The following is a 22,137-nucleotide window of genomic DNA, read 5'->3' on the forward strand; positions in this document are numbered from 1 at the left end:
TGTGTAGCACTCTGAATCAAAGGCATTGAGAGCACCATCGTGGTAACTACACCTGAGTCTATAAATCCACTCGCAGTCTTTGGAGTTTTAATTTCACTCTTGATTTTGAACTCAGAAGTGATTTTATGCATTTCCCCAGGCTACATTTGACTAGCTTTAAAAACTAACAAAGGGCTTCCCTGGTGGCACAGTGGTTGAGAGTCCGCCTGCCGATGCAGGGGACGCGGGTTCGTGCCCCGGTCCGGGAAGATCCCACATGCCGCGGAGCGGCTGGGCCCGTGAGCCATGGCCGCTGAGCCTGCGCGTCCGGAGCCTGTGCTCCGCAACGGGAGAGGCCACAACAGTGAGAGGCCCGCGTACCGCAAAAAACAAACAAAAAAACAAACAAAAAAAACACCCAGTAGATGTTATGCGGAGATCATTGTTTAGTGGATAGAGTCTTATTTCTTTTGTTTTAATAGGTATTGTTATCCACCATTTTCGTAGTTCTTTTTATTGGCAGAAGCAGGGTGGAGTAGATTATTATATGTAAATCATGCTTATTCCATTAGAGTCATCAACTCACAGCAATTAAATGAAATGGAATTCTTTATAAATTGGTACATCTACTTACTTGTTTCCAAATTCAGTTGGAAGATTTAATGAGCTTACAAATGTGGATGGAAAGGATGACATTCTTTAAGATGGCAAGATGCCCAAACAAGGTCTCAGTGACAGGTTTTTTTATCTCTTTAATCTGAACCTTTCAAAATTTAAAATGTCAACCAAGGCTTGCCAGGGCCACATGATTGCCCCTCTTCATTTAATCAGAAATGTGGATAATGTGGTATTTCTCTTAGGTTTACTTTCTGTTTTTGATACTCCAGTCTGAATAAAGACATTGAAAATGTAAATAAGCCTAAGAGGGGAGAGAAGAGAGGATAGTTCTTCTAATACATTGTTTCCCAATACACTGCTGCAGGAAGAAGCTTTAAAATGTACAGTCGTATCTGAAGAGAGGATATAGAGCATGATCTCAGGAAAGAAGGAAAGGAGAGAGAGAGGGAAGGAGGGACGGAGGGAGGGAGAATGAAAAGAAGGGAAGGGAAGGAAAAAGGGAGGGGAAGAGAGGGAGAATGAAAGAAAGGAAGGGAGGGAGGGAGGAAGAAGGAAGGGAAAGAGAGAGAGAGAAAGGAAGGAAGAAAAGAAAGGGAAAGACTATAGTCTCTGTGTTGTATAAAGAGAGAAATGAAGACAAGAGGAGGATAATTAACAGAAAGAAAGTTCTGAGATCTATGGATAAAAAGGTCTTGATGAGATGGAAGAACGGTTTCAGTAGACATATTTCAGAAAACGAGCTAGAAGTGTAAATGTCAGTGTCTGAAAAGTGAAATGCTTGTGTTTGAATTCTTGTCACTTTTTGCAATATAAGATGCTCTAAGATATGACCTTGGTAGTAGAGGTTGAGGTTGCTGTGCCAGATCGTTGGTATTGAGGAATGAGTAAATATTCACCTGTATATTGAAGTTCTCTTTCATTAATGATGTCAGTCGTAGTAATGGGTGGATGAATGGGAGACTGACGGCCAGGGACCAAATCAGAAAATGCAGTGGCATCGGTATCACATAAATTGGAAGTCATCACCGGCATAAGAAGGTTCTGATAGCAGATTATTTGGGGCCCCACCATAATTTTTAAAATGTATGTTCCCAGTATGTTCTCAAGTCATGAAATGTCTTTTGATAATAACATTCATAATTGTGATATCTGTGTATGAGTTCTGATTTAGCCATGCACATACAAAAAAAATAAATAAAAGCGGCTGTCCTATAGACCATTGCAAAGAAACCGAATCATAATGACGTCCTCGTGTTTTCCTATTCATGACAGGAACAAAAAAACTTTGCTTTGAAAGGCTCCTACCAGTTCAGAAGTACGAGGACGGAGATTGTCTCTGCTGTGCCGTGCTAACATCCGCTTTAATTCTCTTTTTCAAATTCACAGAGAGTGAAGAAGTTTATCAGAGGCAGGTGCTGTCAATTTCATGTATCATCTTTGGAATTGTCATCGTGGGCATGTTCTGTACAGCATTCTACTTCAAAAGCAAGTAAGACCATTTCTCTCGGTGTTAAAAGGTTACTTCTCAGAGGAAGTACTTTGTCTTTCTTTAAAGTGCTGAGCTCAGTACTCAGTCTGAGCTCCAGGCAGAGGGATTTTGCGCAAATTGTGTCCATCAGACTTCCATAAGTAACTCCCAATCTTTTGTAGCCTGTGGTGAATGTATACAGTGTGTGCATGCATGTATGTGTGTGTGGTTTATCTTTGATGCACGTGGCGATCGTTCCTCTGTGTAATCGTGAACACTCTGTGTTCTTTGCACTTTCGATTGCCTGCCGGAATTAACGGCTCAACATTTGCCTGTCACTAAGGGGTTAAGTCTTCTGAAAAGAGAGGTCACTGCTATAGACATAAACATTATCAACTAGTATCTAGCCTTTCATGGAAAAAAAAAAAAAAAAACCAGTTTCCTTTTATAGTGTTTTTACCTGCTACCCATCAAGGTTTTAGCCAAATATGAAGTATGAATACTGTAAAATCTGCTTTGCTTCACCATTTAATATGCACGTCTAGAATATGCCCTACACTTACCTTGCCAAGAAACCAAACCTTCTGCCAAAAGCACTGCTTTTTTGGGGCTAATAAGGTAGAATTAAAAATATACATATATATATGTATATAAGTATGTATGTGTGTATACATATATATTTACTCCACATAACTTTGGTAGAGGTATTTTATTTATGTAAATGACATAATCTACACTTAAAATAAGAAATGCAGATAAAAATATTAAATTCCTTGGTTTCTTGGAACGTATGCAGGCCTTGAGAAGTTGGCACAGATTCTGTTCCTACAGCTTGTCGGAAATCCAAGCCAACATGTAATTGCTTTTCATTGGACCTGTATTTTTCTACCCATTTGCTCTTCTAAAAATGGACCAATTTCCAAATACGGTCTGTGATACCTGTCTTCATGTCGTATATGTTGAACTTTAAAAAGAACAGCGATTAATGATTTTAAAAAATAATGGAAACTCGGGTATGAATCCAGAATTAGTGACTATTATTTTTTAATACACTATTTCAGAATAGGTTTAGATTTGCAGAATTACCGTGAAAATAGTACAGATAGATCCAATGTACTAGAATGTACACTGCCCAGAGAGAGTCAGGACTTACCCAAAGGCTTGTATTCTCTTGCTTATGTATGTTTTCCTTCCCATAATCCTTCGAATGCTGCCACTCTGGTCCTTTCTCCATTCTCTCGTCACCCGTGGTATGGCATGACCTCACGCGATGGAATATTACAGCACATTGTTAGCTGATGAAAGTTTGAACATAGGTAACATGAAGAGGTAGAAGTGAGCAGCGCCTTCTTCAATTTAGGGGATTTTCTGACTGAGTTCATTGAACTCCAACAAGGGGATTGAAGGGCACACTGAAAGAAATTCTTTTCTCCTCACTCCCGATAAGCCCGTATATTCCTATAAGTAGTTAATCGAACTATTAATTGAGCCTTTCATATCTGACTGATACGGCTCACATAGCAACTATAAATTCTTCTAGGTTTTCTTTTTACTTTTAACTCATATGGGCTAAGAAGTGTAAGGCTGGGAGTCCTTAGTAGACCTTGGAAATGCAAGACATGATTCATCTCTAAAAATGGAATCAGAATAGGAGAAGAGATGTTCCAGGAGCAGAATGATTTGTTCCAGGGACAAATAATTATCACAACTGGGAAAGCACAGGAGGAAAAAGGAGAACCGGTGCTACCAGTAGAAAGCAGATGTGCTCATAACTTGCCCTGACTATAGGTTATCACCCTCTGAAGTAAGAGATTTTAGATCACCAAGTAAGGCTCTTAAGGACAGGCAGTGGATGTTCTGATATGATGCTATGATTCTCTTCAGCTGTGGAGGTCTAAGTCCCCCAGCTGCTAGTACACAGCTGTAAGAGTTACCTGACCCGAGAGAGCCAGCATCCAGTGACAGGTCAATGTGAAGCTTTGAAGGCCTAGACCTTTGCCCCAACTTGGGGTGCAAGGCCATGCCAGTTTCCGAGCTCCCCGTGGGATTTGCGGAGGTCTTCACTGAGACTGTATCACATTCCAACTTCTCCCTCTGCCCAGTCCTGCTTCCTTCCCTTCATTTCCACAGACGTTGATCCAAAGAGCCCTCCCTAATAAAAATCCTGCACGCCATCTCCATCTCAGTGTCTGCTTCCCCAGGAAGGCAACCTGTAACATTACAAAAAACGTCTCCCGATGGACTGGTGATGCCTGATATTCCACCACTTTACACCTCATTTCTTTCTGATGAATTGAGCCAGAGCAACTTGAAACTCACTGAACTATAGAATCACACCGACATTGTTAGGCTAGTAGGTTCCAGTGTGAAATGCCCGTATCTTGTCTTCCCCAGAGCAACTGCTCTCATGAGAGAGCTAATGGTATTGCAGCCGCCTCTCACTTCCTTCGTTCCCACTTGCTGAGGGGAGGAGGAAAGAGCAAAAATGTGTGTGCTTGGAAGATCAGAGGGATGATGGGGAAGGAGGCAGGTTCAGAAAAGAAAGCCCATTGATTCTGGAATATTAGTGAGTCAGGATGGGAGCAAGAAGAGAGTAAAGGAAAGCAAATTATAAAAAGGATTTAGGAAATGCAGTCAGAAGTTTTTATGAGGAAAATTCCTTTAGAATTTTACATTTCCCAGACGCCGAATTATGGAATTACTGAAAAGATCGTTAGTATTTCTACTATTTAATTCTTAGGAAATTAATTGGGTCCTGACTCTGTGCCAAGCCCCCTTTTGCTACTTCATGATGATTCACTCAGCAGAACTTCCTCATCTCCAGTTTGCTTCATCAGTGAATCCCTGATAGGATTTTGTGGCTAACATGTGCTTCTTAAAATGCTGATATGATAGATTTGTTTCTAACAATAGGCTACAGATTAGCTGTTAGGAAGTAGATAATTACAAGTGCATTAAAGCAACAGAAGTAAAAGCCCCCCAAATGATTGAAAAGATAAAATCAATATTTAAACAGAGCTACATCACACCAGTATTGTAAATTCAAATGATGTAATGCTGCTCCAAGCCTCTAAATACTGTAGCAAATACTGTGACTTGCTTGTGAGAGAGGCAATTAACAAGATCTCTTCTTTTATCTTGGAGCCAGTGTTCTAATTCCTCTGCAGCATCTGCCCATACAACTAAGCATGTGTTCTCACATTTATGGAAGAGAGCCTTTCCAAACTCCATTGACAGATGAGGAAACTGAGGCTCAGAGAGGTTTTAGAAATCAATCATTTTGGTTTGGGGAATCAAAACAAAGCTGGTGGGTGGCAGAGCCAGAATTCAAATCTCAGTCACTGTGATACTCGAGCCCATGGTGTATAGAGTGCTGTCTCTACCTGGAAAGGCTCACTGCAAGAGATGGTGCCCAGTCTCCACCAAAGGCTCTCTCCTAGGCACGGACCTTAGAGAAGAGGCAAAAAAGTCTAGGGGGGATGATTCTGCAAGGTTTTTTTGCCTGTTTATTTGTTCATTTTATAGGTACTGAGTCTTCTGCTGATAGATAATTGCTGTAGAGCTCTTGGGAGAGAGCAGCTAATAAGCCAGTAATTCGTCACATCCTTCTGATATAGCCACTGAATGGTCAGAACAACAGTCACTCCACATCTGCAGAAATATTTTACTTGGAGTCCCAAACCTGAGAATAATCTCAGCCTTCCCATCAAGAAGCTGCATGACCATGGGCAAGCGGCTTGACAGTCGTGAGCGGTGGCTCAAAGTGCAAAGTACACAGCCAGACTCGCTGGGTTCAAATCCAGCTCTACCACTTACTAGCTATGTGACTTTGGGCAAATTATTTAACTTCTCTGTGCCTCGGTTTTCTCATCTGTTAAATGAGTATAGGATTAATGCCGCATCACACACGAATTATCGTGAAGAATAAGTAAGTTGAGATGTAAAACACTTAAAATGATGCTTCGCACATAGTAGGTGTTCTTTAAGAGTTAACAATTTTTATGATTTACAAAAGTTCTAATAAAAATCTACACTCAGGGCTGATGGTAAAAATAAATGAACTGTTTCTAAACTGTAAAAAAGAAAATAGACCCGTTATGGTATATGTGCAAGCCACACTTATATGAATTGGACAGATATAAACGTAACTTTGCAAGTGTGTTATATGTGGTTGCTAGGTCCAAGCTTCAAAGTTTTCCACTTGTCACTTCTTCAGAGCATTCCTAATTCTTTTCAGTTGAGCACTCAGGGATAGGGACCTCTTGCATCCAATAGGGACAGGACAAGGAATTACATTTCTGTCTGCCTTTGGAGTGCCACTGGGTGTGAATCCTGGATGATAACAGATAATGCCAGTATTCCTTGGTGGGGTTGAAGATAAAGGGAGGATTCTCCTCGTTAAGTGAGTTTATCTAGCTTTAGCAAATGACAAATATAGATGTTGGGAATGAATGAACCTCAAAAAATATGAATAGGATAAATGTATGTAACTATTTATACATGGATTTATTTAAACCTGCAGGAAACAAGCTAAACAAATTCAAGAGCAACTGAAGGAGCCACATCACGGTAAAAACTACAGTCTCAAAGCATCCAGCACAATGGCAAAGTCAGAGAACTTGGTGAAGAATCACGTCCAGCTGCAAAACGTAAGTTACACGTCTATACATCTCTTCCTGCAGTCCATCTCAGTGCTTCCAGTCCAGAGGGGCTGGGGAGCCTGTGATCAGACTTGCATATTTTTTTCAGTACTCTGTAGATTTCTCCTTAAATCATGTTGCATTTTCGTGTGCGCACACAAGTACTGGATAAAAGAAAGAAAAATTAACTCTCAGCTCTTGATTACAATCTGTAATATAATTAATCTCTGGAAGCAAAAAGAGCTTCAGTTGTTTGTTCCATAATCTCTTACTGAATCCTTACTTACCAGCAATGGAGCTGGGCACTAGGGGTACAGTGTTCCCTACTGTAGGAAACTGATAGAGTAAAAAATACACCCAGAGGAGGCTTGTAGGATGAGATGGTTGATACTGCAGCAGAGATTGGAGAAGAGACCAAAGGGAGGTGGTGGGGGCAGAAGTGGAAGCAGCCACAAATCCAGGCTTGAACAGGATTTTGAAGAATATTTAAGGTTCACCAGAGAGTCAAAGAGCAGAGAACACAAGACTAGAGCAAAGAGAAAGAATAAACCCATGGAATCCTAAGAATACATGCTACCTTGAGGCAACTCTGAGTTAAGGGGTGTGAGAGAAATCAAAGGTCAGAAACATGGGAGGGAAGAGTCGTGGTCCCAGAGTTGGGACTTCCTAACACCAGGCCTTAAACAGATACCAGAACTTGAAGTTAAATAAATGCAAGCTCTTTGAATCCTACGTTCTTTCTAAAGTGGTTTTAAACATTTCTGAGCTATATTACAAAACACTAAGTTAAAGACAAGCAAATGTTCCCGAACAGGTCCTGCTGCTTGCAGCGCGAAAGAAAGCCAATACTCCAGAGACAAACGTAACTCCCAAGATTTTGCTCCGTGAAAGTTTTTAAGAGAGAATCGAATCATTGGCCCGGGGGGTGGGGCAGGGAATCAGCGTCTTCATAATCTTCCACTTTGTGCAGACTTTCTTCTGATTGGTTTGTGGTGAGGTAACAGGGTGGTAGTCCAGGAATCTGGTGTTCAGCCTGAAGTTGCCATCCTCTACCTAAGCAGGGGCCTTAGTTCCTGCAGAAGAACTCAAAGATATCGTTATGAATATTTCATGAGAAGGAACCAGGCCCCTGCCCCATGCAGTGCTATTGTTTCTTGACTGTTCCGCTTTGTTTCTGCATTCCCTCCCTTCCCTGATTAGTCACTGTTTCAATCTGCTCTTTGGAACTAAGGGAGGGTCAAGGAGGCTGAATGAAGCCTATTTCCTACAAACCAGAAATGAGGACACAGAAAGGATTATGTATCCGGCAGGGCCCCACAGGGTCCTGCTCCATTTCACAAATGCCATATAAGGCATACTGGAAGATTCCTATTAGGGTAGCAATTCTTTGTCCCCCACCAGATTGCACTTCCAGATTCTGAGACACAAAACGAAAGCACAAAGGCCATGATATAAACCTAGTATTTGAGTGTAATACGCAATCACCCAGGACACGTTGACACCCCCTCCAAATGCTTGAATCACTGGGAATTTAAACATCATTTGTGATTTTAGGAAATCATTACCCCAAAAGTCGCCATTATGCTATGCGTGACAGATGTACTTAGATGTTTAATGCGGAATTCATAAATCAGAATTGCTTCCCAGCAGAGTTTTGTTAAACTTGTAATCATGGTTGTGTGTAGGGATTGTTCTTTTCAGAAACAGGGTGAATGCTTTTGCTAATGATTTCTAATGAGTGTTATCCCATCACTGTAAAGACAAACGCAGTGATGGAGGGCTTCTTTGCAACTGAACCTGTCAAAGATAAAGCCGGAGTCTAGTTAAAGTAGTAAGGACAGACTTTTGATCAGTAATATACTGGTGCGTTATGGAAGAGAATCCAGTTTGAACTGAACCCAACTTGCATTCTTACAGAGGTGACTGGGAGTTTTAAAAGGAGAATGAGGGAGTAGGGAGGGGAAACAGTGGGGGCCTGACAGAGTCAGGGAGGTGAAAAATTACAGAGTTGGTCATAGAAATGCGATTAGGCCAGCTTTGTCTGTTGGCTGGCCATTATTGAACTTAGGATCCTGTTGTTGCAGGAAAAATGGGGTGCAAGAGGATGGTCATGCCCCAGGTCTCGGGTGAGTCCCTGGGACGGGCCGCCAGGTGAGGGTCCTTGGCTCTTTGTAGGAAAGAATTCAAGAGCTAGCCACAGTAAAGTAGACAAAGTGTGGGCCATCTCAGAAGGCAAAAGGTGGCCCCCAAATATGGGGTGGTTTGTTTTTATGGGCTAATGAGTGGGAGGATTATTCCAACAATTTTGGGAAGGGGCAGATGTTTCCAGAAATTGGGCCACTGCCCACTTTTGGCCTTTTATGGTTGGCCTCCGGAAGTGTCATGGTGCCTCCAGGTGTGTCATTTAAATGCTGATGCATTACAGTGAGCATATAATGAGGCTCAAGGTCTAGTGGAAGTCAAATCTTCCACCATCTTGGACCTAGCTGGTTCTAACTAGTTTACGTTGCGTCCTGTTCTTAATGGTTGTGTCATTCTTTTAAAGGCTGTGCCTTGCCCCGCTTCCTTCCTGTCTCACTGTCCTTCTACAGAGACTGGGAGACTGAGTCCCTACCCTTCCTAATGATTACATTTCAAATAAATTGTCTTTCAGGTGCATGAAAAAGACTTTCCCCAGTTGTAGGAGATACATAGCGCATCTCAAAGGGACAAAGGAAGGTTAACAATCCTAAACCCTTTTTAGTAAATGCTCTGAGAAAGAGAGGTCTGGGGACTACCTCAGGCATTGGCTAAAATGAATGGTGAATTCTTTTGGAGGCCTTGAGGGGCCTTTGTTGGCTTGTTCGTTTTTGGCGGGTTTCGGCAAGCATTTTAAGGGGGGGGTGGGCTAGGGATATAGCATTGTGAGCTGTTAGAACTATGTTAGAGTTTACTCAGGTCTTTCAGTGTGAGGGTGAGTGGATGAAATATTTAGGCAGAGGATCTGCAGTTTTTAAAGGCCAAAGTTGAGGCCTAATCGAAAAAAGGCCTTAGAGGAGCCTGTCTACTCAAGAAGAGAGTCTGTCGGTCCCTATGCATTGTATAGGGCTGCAGACAGAACACACACACAGTTTTGTATTCTTTCTCACCGAACATATGGTCAGCAGCATTTTCTCTATGCTTTATGATCTCCACACATTCATTTGGGAGACAGCATAATGGCCCACAGAGCGGTCACCTCACAATTTACTTCTCCTTCCCCTCCCAGTAGACACTCATGTTTTCTATTGTTTAATTATTAAAATTAAACTCTTCCCTCATGTGTTTCCCCCACCCCTCATTTAACTGGAATTATTAGGATTCGGACAACAAGAAAGAAATTATCAACTGTAGGGCTGCCACACTTGGAAGACCTTTGGGTCCTACAGTTTTCTTTTCTTTTTCTCTCCCTCTTCCCTCCTCTTCAGCCCAGCCCTCCCCAACGTTTTGTATGTTGGCACAGGGCAGCAGAGTTTCAACTGGATGATTCCCCCAGAGCCCAGGATAGGAAAGTGTCTTTTTATATTCATTCTGTTTTTGGATAAAGAGAGGATACAGATGACGTTTTATCTCTGAGCTGTGCAGCTCAGACTGAGAGTTGAACGCATGTGCTGGGACTCGAACCCGGCCTAAACCCAGATTGGCACTTGAACCCACAGCCTTTTAACTGAGATCACCCACCTGGTTCTAGGACTTAATGAAGCTCAGGTTCTTTATGTCTCGTCACAGAAAGAATTCAGTGAGAGACGAAGTGATAGGTAAGAAGTGGATTTATTTAGAGAGATACACATTCCATAGATAGAATGCGGTCATCTCGAAAGGCAAGAACAGCCTTGGGAGAAACACGTTCCACAGACAGCATGTAGGCCGTCTCAAAAAGTGAGAGGCCCCGAAATACGGTGTGGCTAGTTTTTATGGGCTGGGTAATTTCATAGGCTAATGAGTGGGAGGATTATTCCAACTATTTGGGGGAAAGGGTAGGGATTTCCAGGCCCACTTTGAGGCCTTTTATGCTTAGCCTCTGAACTGTCATGGCACCTGTGGGTGTGTCATTTAGCATGCTAATATATTACAGTGAGCATATAATGAGGCTCAAGGTCTACTGGAAGTCCAGTCTTCTGCCGTCCTGGACCTAGTTCATTCTAACCAGTTTTCGTCATGTCCTATGGCCATGTCATTCTTTTAAAGGTTGTGCCCTGCCCCCTTCCCTCCTGTTTCATTAGGATAGCACATTTCAAGGGATCAACACTCTGAAAGGCTACACAAAAACTGGGAGTTCGGGCAGAGAATAGATGGGAGAGGAAGGCATTTAAGGACCCTGAAGAAAGAGCGCAAGGTGCATTGAGGAGACCTAAGCATGCCAGCCATAGCATTCCACACACTGGCGGCTGGGCTCAAGAGACTCCTGAGCAGATCGCTTTACGAGACTAGTGTAAAATGAACAAGTTGCTTTCCCAAAGGTACATATCGGTTTCAGTGCAAGAAAGCAATATGGCCCCTACCAGCTTTGTTATACCTTTGTCAGCATTTCTTTTGCTAATTTAATAGGAGAAAATTGTATCCTTTAATTTCACTGTTTGAGAGGGTAATATGATCTCTGTTCATATATTTCTAGTCAGATTTCCACTGTGGTGGATTATACGTTGATACCCTTGCTCATAGTTTTATTTTAAGAAGCAAATAACAATTTAACAGCAATTTTTCATGCCATATGTTATGGGAGAAAATAGTAATAGAGAATACATATCAGTAATCCCTTAAAAAGAAATTGAAATGTTTAAGAACATTTGCTTTCCTACAATGCTGTGCTTAAGATATACGAGAAGCATACAGGACATCTGAGCAGTTGGTCAAGTAGCAAGTAGTCTTAGGGAAAGCAGTAATTTGTCATGTGGCTAAGAAATACCTGCGTGCATATTCAAATGCAAATGTATTAAAGAAAATTTGGAAAAGCATTTTTCTTTTGTAGGTCTATAGTTGTTTTCTTCAGACAAGAGCCACGAGGAAATACCAATGTTAATGATAACAGCAAAAAATGATAAATAAAATAACGATAATAATAACAGCAAATAACATGTACTGGGTACAGACATAGAATCATGCTAAATAATATAAATACGTAGCCTTATTTAGTCCTAACAACAACTACTTACTTTACACCCACGATGTGCAGAAGAGGAACCTAGGACTCAAACAAAGCTTGAGAAAGTTCTGTCAGGCAGCTAGCTAGTGAATAGCTAAGAACCAAACCCACATCTCTGTAACTCAGTGGTTCTCAACAGGGGGCAGTGTTGCCCCACAGAACATCTGGCAAAGTCTCGAAACAATTTGGGTGTTGCAACTTGGGAGGGAAGTGCACAGGTGTCTATGAGTAGAGGGTGCTGACAAATACGCGGCAATGCCTGGGGTAGTCCCCCACCACAGAAAGTGATCTTTCCCAAATGTCAAGAGTGGTGAGAAAGTCCGGAGTCCAAGGTCTAGATGCAAGATGTGTCCACTAGGAGATTCTGACAGCCTAGCACGGGAGTTCTATCACCAGTGCCCACTTCAGGCATTTATTTCTACTGCGTGGAAGGAGACAGGTAACCCTGGTAAGTTGTAATCCTTAGGAGGGAAAATGTCCCACTTTGCTTACCATATCTGGCAAATTTATCTTTATCTTATCTTGGAGCCCGGGTTAACTATTTGAAATTCTCTGCAGTGTTTAACAAATGAATTGGCTGTTTCTGGCACTCCCTTAAGTTCATTAAACATTCATGGGGAAGGGTTTCACTTGACAGTCATTTAACAAGATGTGAAACACCCAATCCAGTGAAGCAACAGGATACTAAGGGAACACTTGACTCAAGCTGCAGAACTAGACCTGGCAGTGCCTTAGAAGCACCTAGCCCCATACCATCCTTTACAAATGAAGCATTTGTAACTCAAAGAGATGAAGTGACCTCATTTCCTGTGTCCCCAGAGAGAGAGAGAGAGAGAGAGAGAGAGAGAGAGAACGCTGGGGCTAGAGTTATAACCTCCAGACCAGTCAAGGGAGTGAAACTTCCCAGCACCTAGTTCAGGGATCAGAAACAGAAGTCATCAAAAGAGAGATGATCTATTCTTTCTTAAAATTAAGGGAAAGTATACATTAGTGAAAAGTAAAGGAACAAAATCATGTACCGCTTCCCACAGTTTTTTCAATAACCATCTTAGGAAGGATAGGTTTGTGGGAGTAACATTCAATGAGAAAGAACTGGAAGATAATATTTGCACGCTAAAGGAGAACAAGAAGAATTTAATGCCTAGTACAGCCTTGATAATTGGTACAGAGAGGCATTTATTCTGTAATGCTTTTTGAATTTTTTCTCTGTTGGACACTGCATGAAGATCTTAAAAAATACAAACAGGAGATGGATCCTGCCAGGCTCCATGGGACCTCATGGGCTAGTGCTAGAAACAAACACGTAAGCATATACTTTTCTTATCATGTGGATACATTAACTCAAGTTGCTATCAGATAATGGAAAAGGACATCTAAAATTGGCTGGGGGAATCTGCGAAGCCCACACCGAAGCAGGTGACATTTACGCTGAGTCTTGAGAGTGAGTTGATGTTCATCAGATAGTTTGATAGGGGTTGGTCAGAAGAGGTCATCTCTTTGAAGCATGAATCATTCTAGTCTAAAACCTGATCTCTTGTTTTAAATATCAAATTCTAACTTATGGATTTGCTATAGATTCATACATTCATCTGTTGATTCAAATATGTATTAAATATCTAGTAAGGACCAGGGATATCATGATGACCAAAAATGACAGTGTTCCTGCGTTCAAAGAGCTTACTTACTACTGTAGGTGATAGACATTAATCTAAGAATCCCACAAACAAATGCGCCAAGGCCTACAACCAATAGTGAACGGTGCTGCAGAGCTCACAGAAGGCAGGTCTGGGAGATAACCTGACAATAGGAACAGCTAAGAGCTCTCTGAGAAGCGGGAATAACATGTGCTCAGTTCCCCGTGGCTGAAGCGGGCACGTGGTGAAGGTGAGGTGGTGGAGGGTGAGGGATGAGAGCCCGGAGGAGTGCTTGCTGTGCTGGGTGTCTGGAAAGGGTGTCTAGCTCTATTATTCCTCTTCAGTGGAATGTGTTAAAGTTTGACAGCAGTTGTTATAGTTCTTCCAGCTCTGGTACATGGTGCAAACATTCTTAAAATAACCATAACTGTTGAGTTGTTTTTAATTACTCGTATTAGAGATCCAGATGAAACCACGCTCTAAAACATGTGATAACCACTCAGCCTCACGATCTTCTGGGCTCAAATCAGACCCGCAATAAAGAACTTTTTGACACAGACATAGGTGAGCTGAGAGCAATGCGGAGACAAGACACTGAAAACCTTAAAACCATTTTACAATATCCTCCCTCCTGGCTTTATTGCCTGGGGTTCCAGACCAGGTGATTACCAACCCTGTCAACATTGCTTTCCAACACAGCATGGCTTTCATTTAACTTTCTCTGACTCGGGCTGCTTGCAGGGGGCAGACCTGCAAACAGCATACCTTGCTGTACTTCCAACATGCTTCTGTTTCATCTGACAGTTCTATTGATTTTAGGGCACCACTAAACAGTGTGCTAGAAGCAAGGCAGGTGATGGTACAAACAACAGTGGGTGTCCTCAGCACCCAAGAACATTTCCACAAGGAGGGCTTTCAGGGAAGCCAGTCGGGATGAACGCTTCCCCATGAAATAACAGTATGACCAGGGTCTGTGTGGGTGTTTGAAAGGAGGAAGGCTGAGCTCAGGCTGAAAGGACCAGTGAATGGTCTGTGCCATCTTCTCATTCACGATTAAAGTGACATTACGTCAAATGGGGTTTTAACAAAACACGGACAAACACAAAATGTCAAGATCTGTGTGAGTACAGGAAAAGAACATGGAATCAACTGCCGTACCTTGTAACATTGTACAGAAATGTTAAGGGGGAGGGCCAGACATGCAGCTAGCCTGAGCACTTGAACTTCACTGGGGATACTATCAGATGGATGAGATAAAATTGTGCCGACCTTAACTCCTCCCAGGGAGGAACCATAATAAACGCTTTTAGCACAGATTATAAAATGTCCAAAGGCTATAATCCTGGTCAGTTAAGCTGCCTTTAAGGAGAGTCTATGCAGACTCTTTTGCTGAGCGGGTTTTGCACCTTGAAGGCCTACAGCTAAGCTACTCAGGAAAATAAAGGAAAGCTGAATACTGCCTTTAGTCTCTAAATTATTATTATTTTTGGTATGTATCTTTTGTTTTAATTTTTTAAGTGAACTTTATTTTGTAGGACAGTTTTAGATGTACAGAAAAGTTGCAAAGTTAGTACAGAGAGTTCCCATATATGCTGTGCCCAGGTTCCCCTATTATTAACATTGTACATTGATATGGGACATTTGTTCAATTAATGAACTCATACTGATGCATTGTTATTAACTCAAATCCATGGTTTATTCAGAATTCGTTAGTTTTTACCTAATTACTTCTTCTTTTCCAAGATCCCATGCGGATACCACACCACATTTAGCTGTCATATCCTTTGGTTCCTCTTGGCTGTGACGGTTTGTCAGACTTTCCTTATTTTAATGACCTTGATAGTGTTCAGGAGTCCTGGTCAAGTATTTTGTAGGATGCTCCTCTACTGGAATTTGTTTGATGTTTTTTCTGATTAGATTGGTATTACGGGGTTTTGTGAGAAAGACAATACAGGTAAAGTGCCTTTTTCATCACATCCTATCAAAAGTGCATTCTCTCAATATGATTTATCACTGTTGATGATTCCTTTTGTCATCTGTCTGAGGTAGTAATGTCAGGCAGCTCCATTGTGGTGTTACTCTGTCTTCTTCCCCATCTCTTTCTACAAAGTTCTCTTTAGAAGGAAGCAACCACGTGTAGTCCACACTTAGGGAGGGGGGAGTTATGCTCACCCTTTGTGAAGGCAGAGTATTGACATAGTTATTTGGAATTCTACTGCAAAGAATTTGTCTCTTCTTCAATTATTGAGTGGAATGCGCTTCCCTTAGGGAAGATCGGGCTCTGGTAAAAGTCTCTTTTCACTGAAAAGTCGACAGTTGTAATGCAGAACATTGTGTGTGCATTTCAAAATGGTTACTTTCTCATCAGAGACATGAGACGATTTTTTATTTTTTCGTTCTTTTTTTGTGAGCATCTGGTGTGGTCCTGGAGGAGGTTAAACTCAAGAAAGTGTGAGAACACTTCCTAAGACTATAGCCCTGAGATAACTTTTACTTTCCCTCTAGTCCACATGCAGATTCCAAAAACGTATTAAATTACCACTTAAGTACTCCTACCAGTTTATGGTTGTGGAAGATTCTTCTGTAGGTAAGCTTGTTACTGACCAGGGTTCTTGGCCTCCCTTGCTCGCTCCCTGAGGGGGAGGGGAAGGGGCGAGCTGGTTCTTTATATGGGGTGAGGGTAGGGGCGGGTCCAGGGGTCAGGCCAAAGGGATGGCTTAGGTGGTGCTGCGTGCAGGGCGCATGCGCAGTACCCTGCTTTTGCTCCGGGCATCTCAGAAGTGGCAGTTGGGTTTTTGTTTTTGTATATTGTCATTCATAATTTGCCTCAACTGCACTATGTAGATATTTTATTTTTATTTTTATTATTTTTTTTTGTGGTACGCGGGCCTCTCACTGTTGTGGCCTCTCCCGTTGCGGAGCACAGGCTCCGGGCACGCAGGCCCAGCGGCCATGGCTCACGGGCCCAGCCGCTCCACGGCATGTGGGATCTTCCCGGACCGGGGCACGAACCCGCGTCCCCTGCATCGGCAGGCGGACTCTCAACCACTGCGCCACCAGGGAAGCCCCGATAAGTGAGTTTTATTGCCATTATCCCCTAGTTAGCGGGACTAGTAAGGCGGACAGAGTCAATAGGAGGAGCTTTTCTGTGGTGGAGTGTTTCCCTTAAACCCAGCAGGGACAAAGGAGCTGCTTCCCTGGTGGGGGTGTCTGAGCAAACAGGCAGAATGCAAGCAAGGGTACAATAGCAAGAATGGCACACAGGAGTCCAACCCGCCGCATCCTCTTATCTGTCGATGGTGTCTGTCTTTTGAATAGGTGTCTCAGATTTTCCACCGGCTCACAGGTGTACTCTTCTGTTGTACCTGCGGGGGTAAAAGCTTTAATGTGGGCAGATGTATCCAACTAGATATCGCTTGCAGTTTGACAATGGGGCGGGGGGGGGGGGCGGCTAAAATTACTTTATAGGGGCCCTTCTATTTTGGCAATAGTTGGTTTTTTGGGGGACCCCTCTTTCCAGGTTTTAAGAACGGTCCCCGGGGTTTATGTGTGAAGGAACGGCCCCTTTCACTTAGTGGGAGTTGGCTGTGCCTTGTTGGCGTAGTCCTGGATTGCCTTCTGATCGTGTTCTAGATTAATAATAATATGCCTTGTTGGCGTAGTCCTGGATTGCCTTCTGAACGTGTTCTAGATTAATAATAATATACCTCAGGGTCTGACTCACTTCCTCATCCAGCAGAATGTCAGCAGTAAGAAAAGGCCTCCCATAGGTCATTTCAGATGGGCTAAGCCTCAGACTATAACTGGGGGCTACACGGACCCTGAGGAGTGCAATAGGAAACAGGTTGGTCCAGGGTTCACGAGTCTCTGGCAGAGCTTTGCTAAGGCTTTCTTTAAAGGATGGTTCATTTTCTCTACCTTCCCTGAAGACTGGGGGTGCCAAGAGATGTGTAGCTTGTAGTCTATCCCTAGGGCCATTGTGAGTCCCTGTGTGATTCTGGCTATAAAAGAGGGCCCGTTATCACTCTGGAGGGACTTTGGAAGTCCCAACCGAGGAATTATTTCTTGTAAAAGGGACTTACAGACTTCAGTAGCCTTTTCAGATCGAGTGGAGAAGGCTTCGTCCCATCCCGTGAAAGTATCAATGAACACAAGAAGATATTTATATCCTGACAACAGGGGCATCTGGGTGAAATCTAACTGCCAGTCTTTCCCCCAGGTATGTCCCTCAGCATTGAACTGGCCTGAGTAACAAAGGGGGGATTGGATGGGCCTGTGGTTTATCACGGACACATAAGCACAGGCAAGCGTTACTTGTTTTACTGTTCTTTTAATCCCCTTCCCTGAAAAAGCCTTTTGCATCAAGTCCCACAGTGCAACCCTCCCATGGTGGGTGGCATCATGTAAGCTCTTAGTGAGTTTCCGTTGTTGGGCCTCAGGGATTAGAACCTTATTCTCCTTTTTATACCAGCCTGTGCTTCCTTTCTCATAGCCCCACTTCTCAGCATTTTCCTGTGGGGAATACTGGGGAAGGCTAGGGAGTTTGGCGCAGGGGGGCAATCACTAGGGCCATAACTTGCTCAGGCTCTTGCAGTAGAGCTGCCTGTTTTGCAATTCAGTAAGCCTTGCTTGGCTAACGTTAGATCCATCCCTCTGATGGCCCCTACAGTGGATCACTGCCACCTGCGTCGGGAGCCGCACTGCTTCTAAAGAGCCAGAAATTAAATCTTTATGAGAGAGTTTCTAGCGGTTAACCTGTATGTCCCGGGTGGCAGGGCCTTGGCTTCTGTGACTTCACCGAGACTGACTGTGGCATACCCCACCTTTCGGGTTCCCATTTCTATAAAACTGCTCCCATCAGTAAACCATTCGACCTCAGGGCTGTCAAGTGGCTCATCTAAAAGATCAGACCTGCTGGAGTAAGTCTGTTCTATGGTCTCTATATACGAACACACTAAGTCTCCACTCTCAACAGCTGGACGCAGAGTTGCCGGGTTCGGGGTTTGACACACCTTTAAAGGTAATGTTGGTGGTGTCCATTAGGAGGGCCTGATATCTTGTTAACCTTCCTCCAGTCAACCAATGATGTCCTGTGACTTCCAGTACAAACTGTACCTAATGAGGGGTTAATACATCTAGGTGTTGTCTCAGGGTGAGCTTGGAAGCCTCACCGACCAACAGGGCTGTGACAGCTACTGCCCGCAGGCAGCTTGGCCATCACAGGGCCACTGAATCCAGTTGTTTTGAAAAGTAAGCCATTGGTCTCTGATCCAGTCCCAGCTTTTGGGTCAGGACTCCTAGTGCTATCCCTGACCTCTCATGAAGGTATAGGGTAAAGGGCTGGTGCTCTACTCAATGCAGTCTTTAGAATCTCAGAGGCCTGCTGGTGGTCCCTATTCCATTGAAGGGGCTCCCTTTCTTCTCACTTTAGAACCTCCTGTAGGGGTTTTGCTATAAGGCCATAATTTGGAACTCAGATATGACAGAACCCAGCCATCCTGAGAAAGCCTCCAAGTTGCCTCTTTGTGGTTGGAGATGGTAGTGCACTAATTACTGTTCTTCTGTCTATGGCCAGGGCTCTTTCCCCCGGGGTCAAAACAAATCCTAAATACTAAACCTGTTGTTGTGAGATCAGAGCCTTGGTTGGAGACACTTTATATCCCCTTTTTGCCAGAAAATTTAGGACCCTAGCAGTATATTGATCTGAATCTTGTTTGGTCTCACTACTTATCAATAAATCATCAACATAGTGTAGCAGAGTTCCCTTCTCAAGGCTCAGTTCCCTTGCTAACACATTTCCAAAAAGATGGGGGCTGTCCCGAAAACCCTGCGGAAGGACTGTCCAGGTATATTGGGTAGCCTCCAGGGTGTCAGGGTCCCTCCATTCAAAGGCAAAAAGGCATTGAGAGTCTGGATGTAGGGGAATACAGAAAAATGCATCTTTGAGGTCCAAAACAGAAATACTGAGCATTTCCCAATACTTGGGCGAGGAGGATGTGTTTGGCACCATTGGGTGAATAGGGATGACTGCCTCATTCACTGCTCGCAAGTCTTGCACAAACGGACGCTCCCTGTTAGGCTTCTGAACAGGGAGGATCAGGGTGTTGTAAGGGGATCAGCAGGGCCTGATGTGTCCGTGTTTTAGGAATTTGGTGAGCGGTGATTGGATCCCCATCAGGGCTTCAGGCTTTAAAAGATATTGTCTCTTTCAGGGTCCTTTCCCTCGGCCTTAACCTTATTTTCATTGGGAAAACATGTTTTGCCCTTCTTGGAACCAAGGTATCCCAAACTGCAGGATCTACTTGTTCTCTAATTTCTTGCGGGGAGGTCTTGGGGAATATTTTGATGACCAGCACATGGGTCGTCTGGGGCTACTAATAGATGCACATTCTTTATTTGAATTTTCTACCTCGTTGGACTACGAATATACTAGCTCCTAATTTATTTAGCAAATCTCTTCAAGGAAGGGGTCAGGGCATTGTGGCGTATACAAAAAGGAGTAATGATAACAGACCCGACTCTGCAGGCAAGGGGAGATGTAAATCGCCTTACCTTTGGCTGTCCGTCAACTCCCGTCACGGTAGAGTCACGGTTGGGGAGGGGGCCGGCCTAGTCACAACAGAGGAGGTGGCTCCAGTGTCTACAAGAAATTCAGTTCTCCTACCCCCGACGTCAAGGGTGACCTGAGTCTCCGCTGGAGTGATGAGGATGGAACGAATAGGATCTGGAGCCAGGCAGGCACTCGTCCCATCAGTCGGTATGTGGGAATCTCTCATCTGAGAGATTCACAAGGAACTGGGGTTGGGGCTGCCCCTCTGGCGTCCCACAGGAGGGCGCTCAGGACGTTCCCCCTTCCAGTGCCCCTCCTTCCAACAAAAGGCACACTGGTTTGTGCCCAGGCGGCTTCTTGGTGGTCTGTCCAGCCTTCGCGGCCTTCTAGGGTCCCCTCGAGGTGGTGGGTGGATCAGAGGGGCCAAAAGCTGCGTCTTCTTTATCAGCCTCTTATCCTTATTGGCCTTTTCTGTTAAGTCTTGATGGCTATAGACCTTGAAGGCCTCCTCTACCAAGGTTGACCATGGGGTTTACGGCCCAGCCTCAAGCTTTTGTTACTTTCTCCTGATATCAGGAGAGGCCTGGGTGATAAAATGCATGGCCAACAGTGTCCTCCCTTGTGCAGACTCAGGGTCTAAATTGGTGTACTTCCTGAATGGCTCTGTCACCTGGCTCAGGAAGACTGCCAGCTTTTCATCTTTTTTCCTGTGTAACCTCTGGGATCTTATCATTTACAGGCTTCACCAGATACCTTTCATTCCTTCTGATAGATGAGTTAATGTCTCATCCTAGCCTGGCCTACACGATCTTCATTGTACCAGTGTGGGTCACGTTCTGGGATTGCGTCCCCCCCGGCCTGATAAATTTGGCGGTGTGGATAGGTGACCAGTAGGCCATCTATGTGTTCTCTGGCCTTTCTCGGTATATGCTCCTTTTCATCCGGGGTGCAACTGGGCCAGAATAACCATGGTGTCCTGCCAGGTAAGAGAGAATGTTAACCCCAGCCTGATGAATTTGTCAGGGTTCTCTGAGAACCTGCCAAACCTCTCCTTACAGATTCCTAAGTCCCCCATCGAGAAGGGGACATGTACTCTAGTAATCCTTCCATTCCCATTAGCTACTTCCCAGAAGGGGTAAAGGCCTTGTGGGGCAAAAGTGGTGGCTAACTTTGAACCTCATCAGAGCCCCATTGGAGGAAACGCGAGGGGCTCCGATTTTTGAGTTTCTGACTTGACAGGGAAAGGTGGGGGTCTGGGAGTTGAAGAAGATGGTGAAGGGGAAGAAGAAAGGGGGGCCTGAGAAGGAGGCTTAGTACCCCGATGGCTAGTCAGCAGTTGAAAGAAGGGGGTCTGTGAGAACGCCTGGCTCTGAATCTTTTGGGGGCAACACAGGAAGAGAGGCTACATATAAACCACAGGAATCCCTCAGTCTGGAGTCTACACGTATGGGCCTACACATATGGGACCTCTCCCCATTTTTAAGACTGCTTACAAAATAGGTCCAGTTGTAAAATGGTGTTAAATTTAAGGGATCCATTCCATGGCCACTTCTCCTGGTCACCCAAGGTATACGGGAACCAGGCCGTGTTGCAAAAGAAAATCAGCTTAGTTCTTTACTGTCTCCAATTGTTAAGACTGCAACCCAGAGGTGAATCTCTGGGGATTCCCTGGGCATCTCCCATGCTTACATATAAATCTGGAAGCTGACAACTAGAGATCCTGGGGGCCGGGTGGAGTCGAGGTCTAGTGTAACGACAAAGGAGATCACAGAATTCCCTCCCCAGAGTGAGTGACACAGACAAGGAGTCTCCAGGATGAAGGGGATGGGAGTATAGGTAATGAGGACCAAGGGAGAGGACAGGAGAGGAGGGACAGAAAAGACTGAAAAAAAAAGAGACAGGAAGAGATTGCCTTTTCAGCCTGCCCCCCGAGGGTGTCTATTCAGGCACCAGCCTGTGCACTTCCAGAAAGGGCCAGTGAAGGAGGGAGCACCCTGTCCACTGCCCACCAGGTGATCAAGCCCCGAAACCAGCCAGTTGTACATCGTCTGCGGGTCGCCAACCCACAGGTGGGACTCTCACCCACA

The 22,137-nt window shown here is 44.1% G+C and overlaps 1 protein-coding gene across 3 annotated transcripts in view; it reads left to right on the forward strand.

Annotated features, from left to right (window-relative positions):
• NRG3 (neuregulin 3) overlaps window positions 1-22,137 on the forward strand; it is a 1,057,689-nt gene that overhangs the window by 1,019,204 nt on the left and 16,348 nt on the right. For all 3 annotated transcript variants that reach the window (XM_024740246.1, XM_024740245.1, XM_024740244.1), the window contains exons 5-6: window positions 1,984-2,086; window positions 6,588-6,714. In XM_024740246.1, coding sequence (XP_024596014.1) covers window positions 1,984-2,086; window positions 6,588-6,714 — 230 coding nt within the window. The remainder of the gene's footprint in view (window positions 1-1,983; window positions 2,087-6,587; window positions 6,715-22,137) is intronic.

Source organism: Neophocaena asiaeorientalis, unplaced genomic scaffold (assembly GCF_003031525.2).
Source record: "Neophocaena asiaeorientalis asiaeorientalis breed wild unplaced genomic scaffold, Neophocaena_asiaeorientalis_V1.1 scaffold517, whole genome shotgun sequence".
NCBI lineage: Eukaryota > Metazoa > Chordata > Mammalia > Artiodactyla > Phocoenidae > Neophocaena > Neophocaena asiaeorientalis.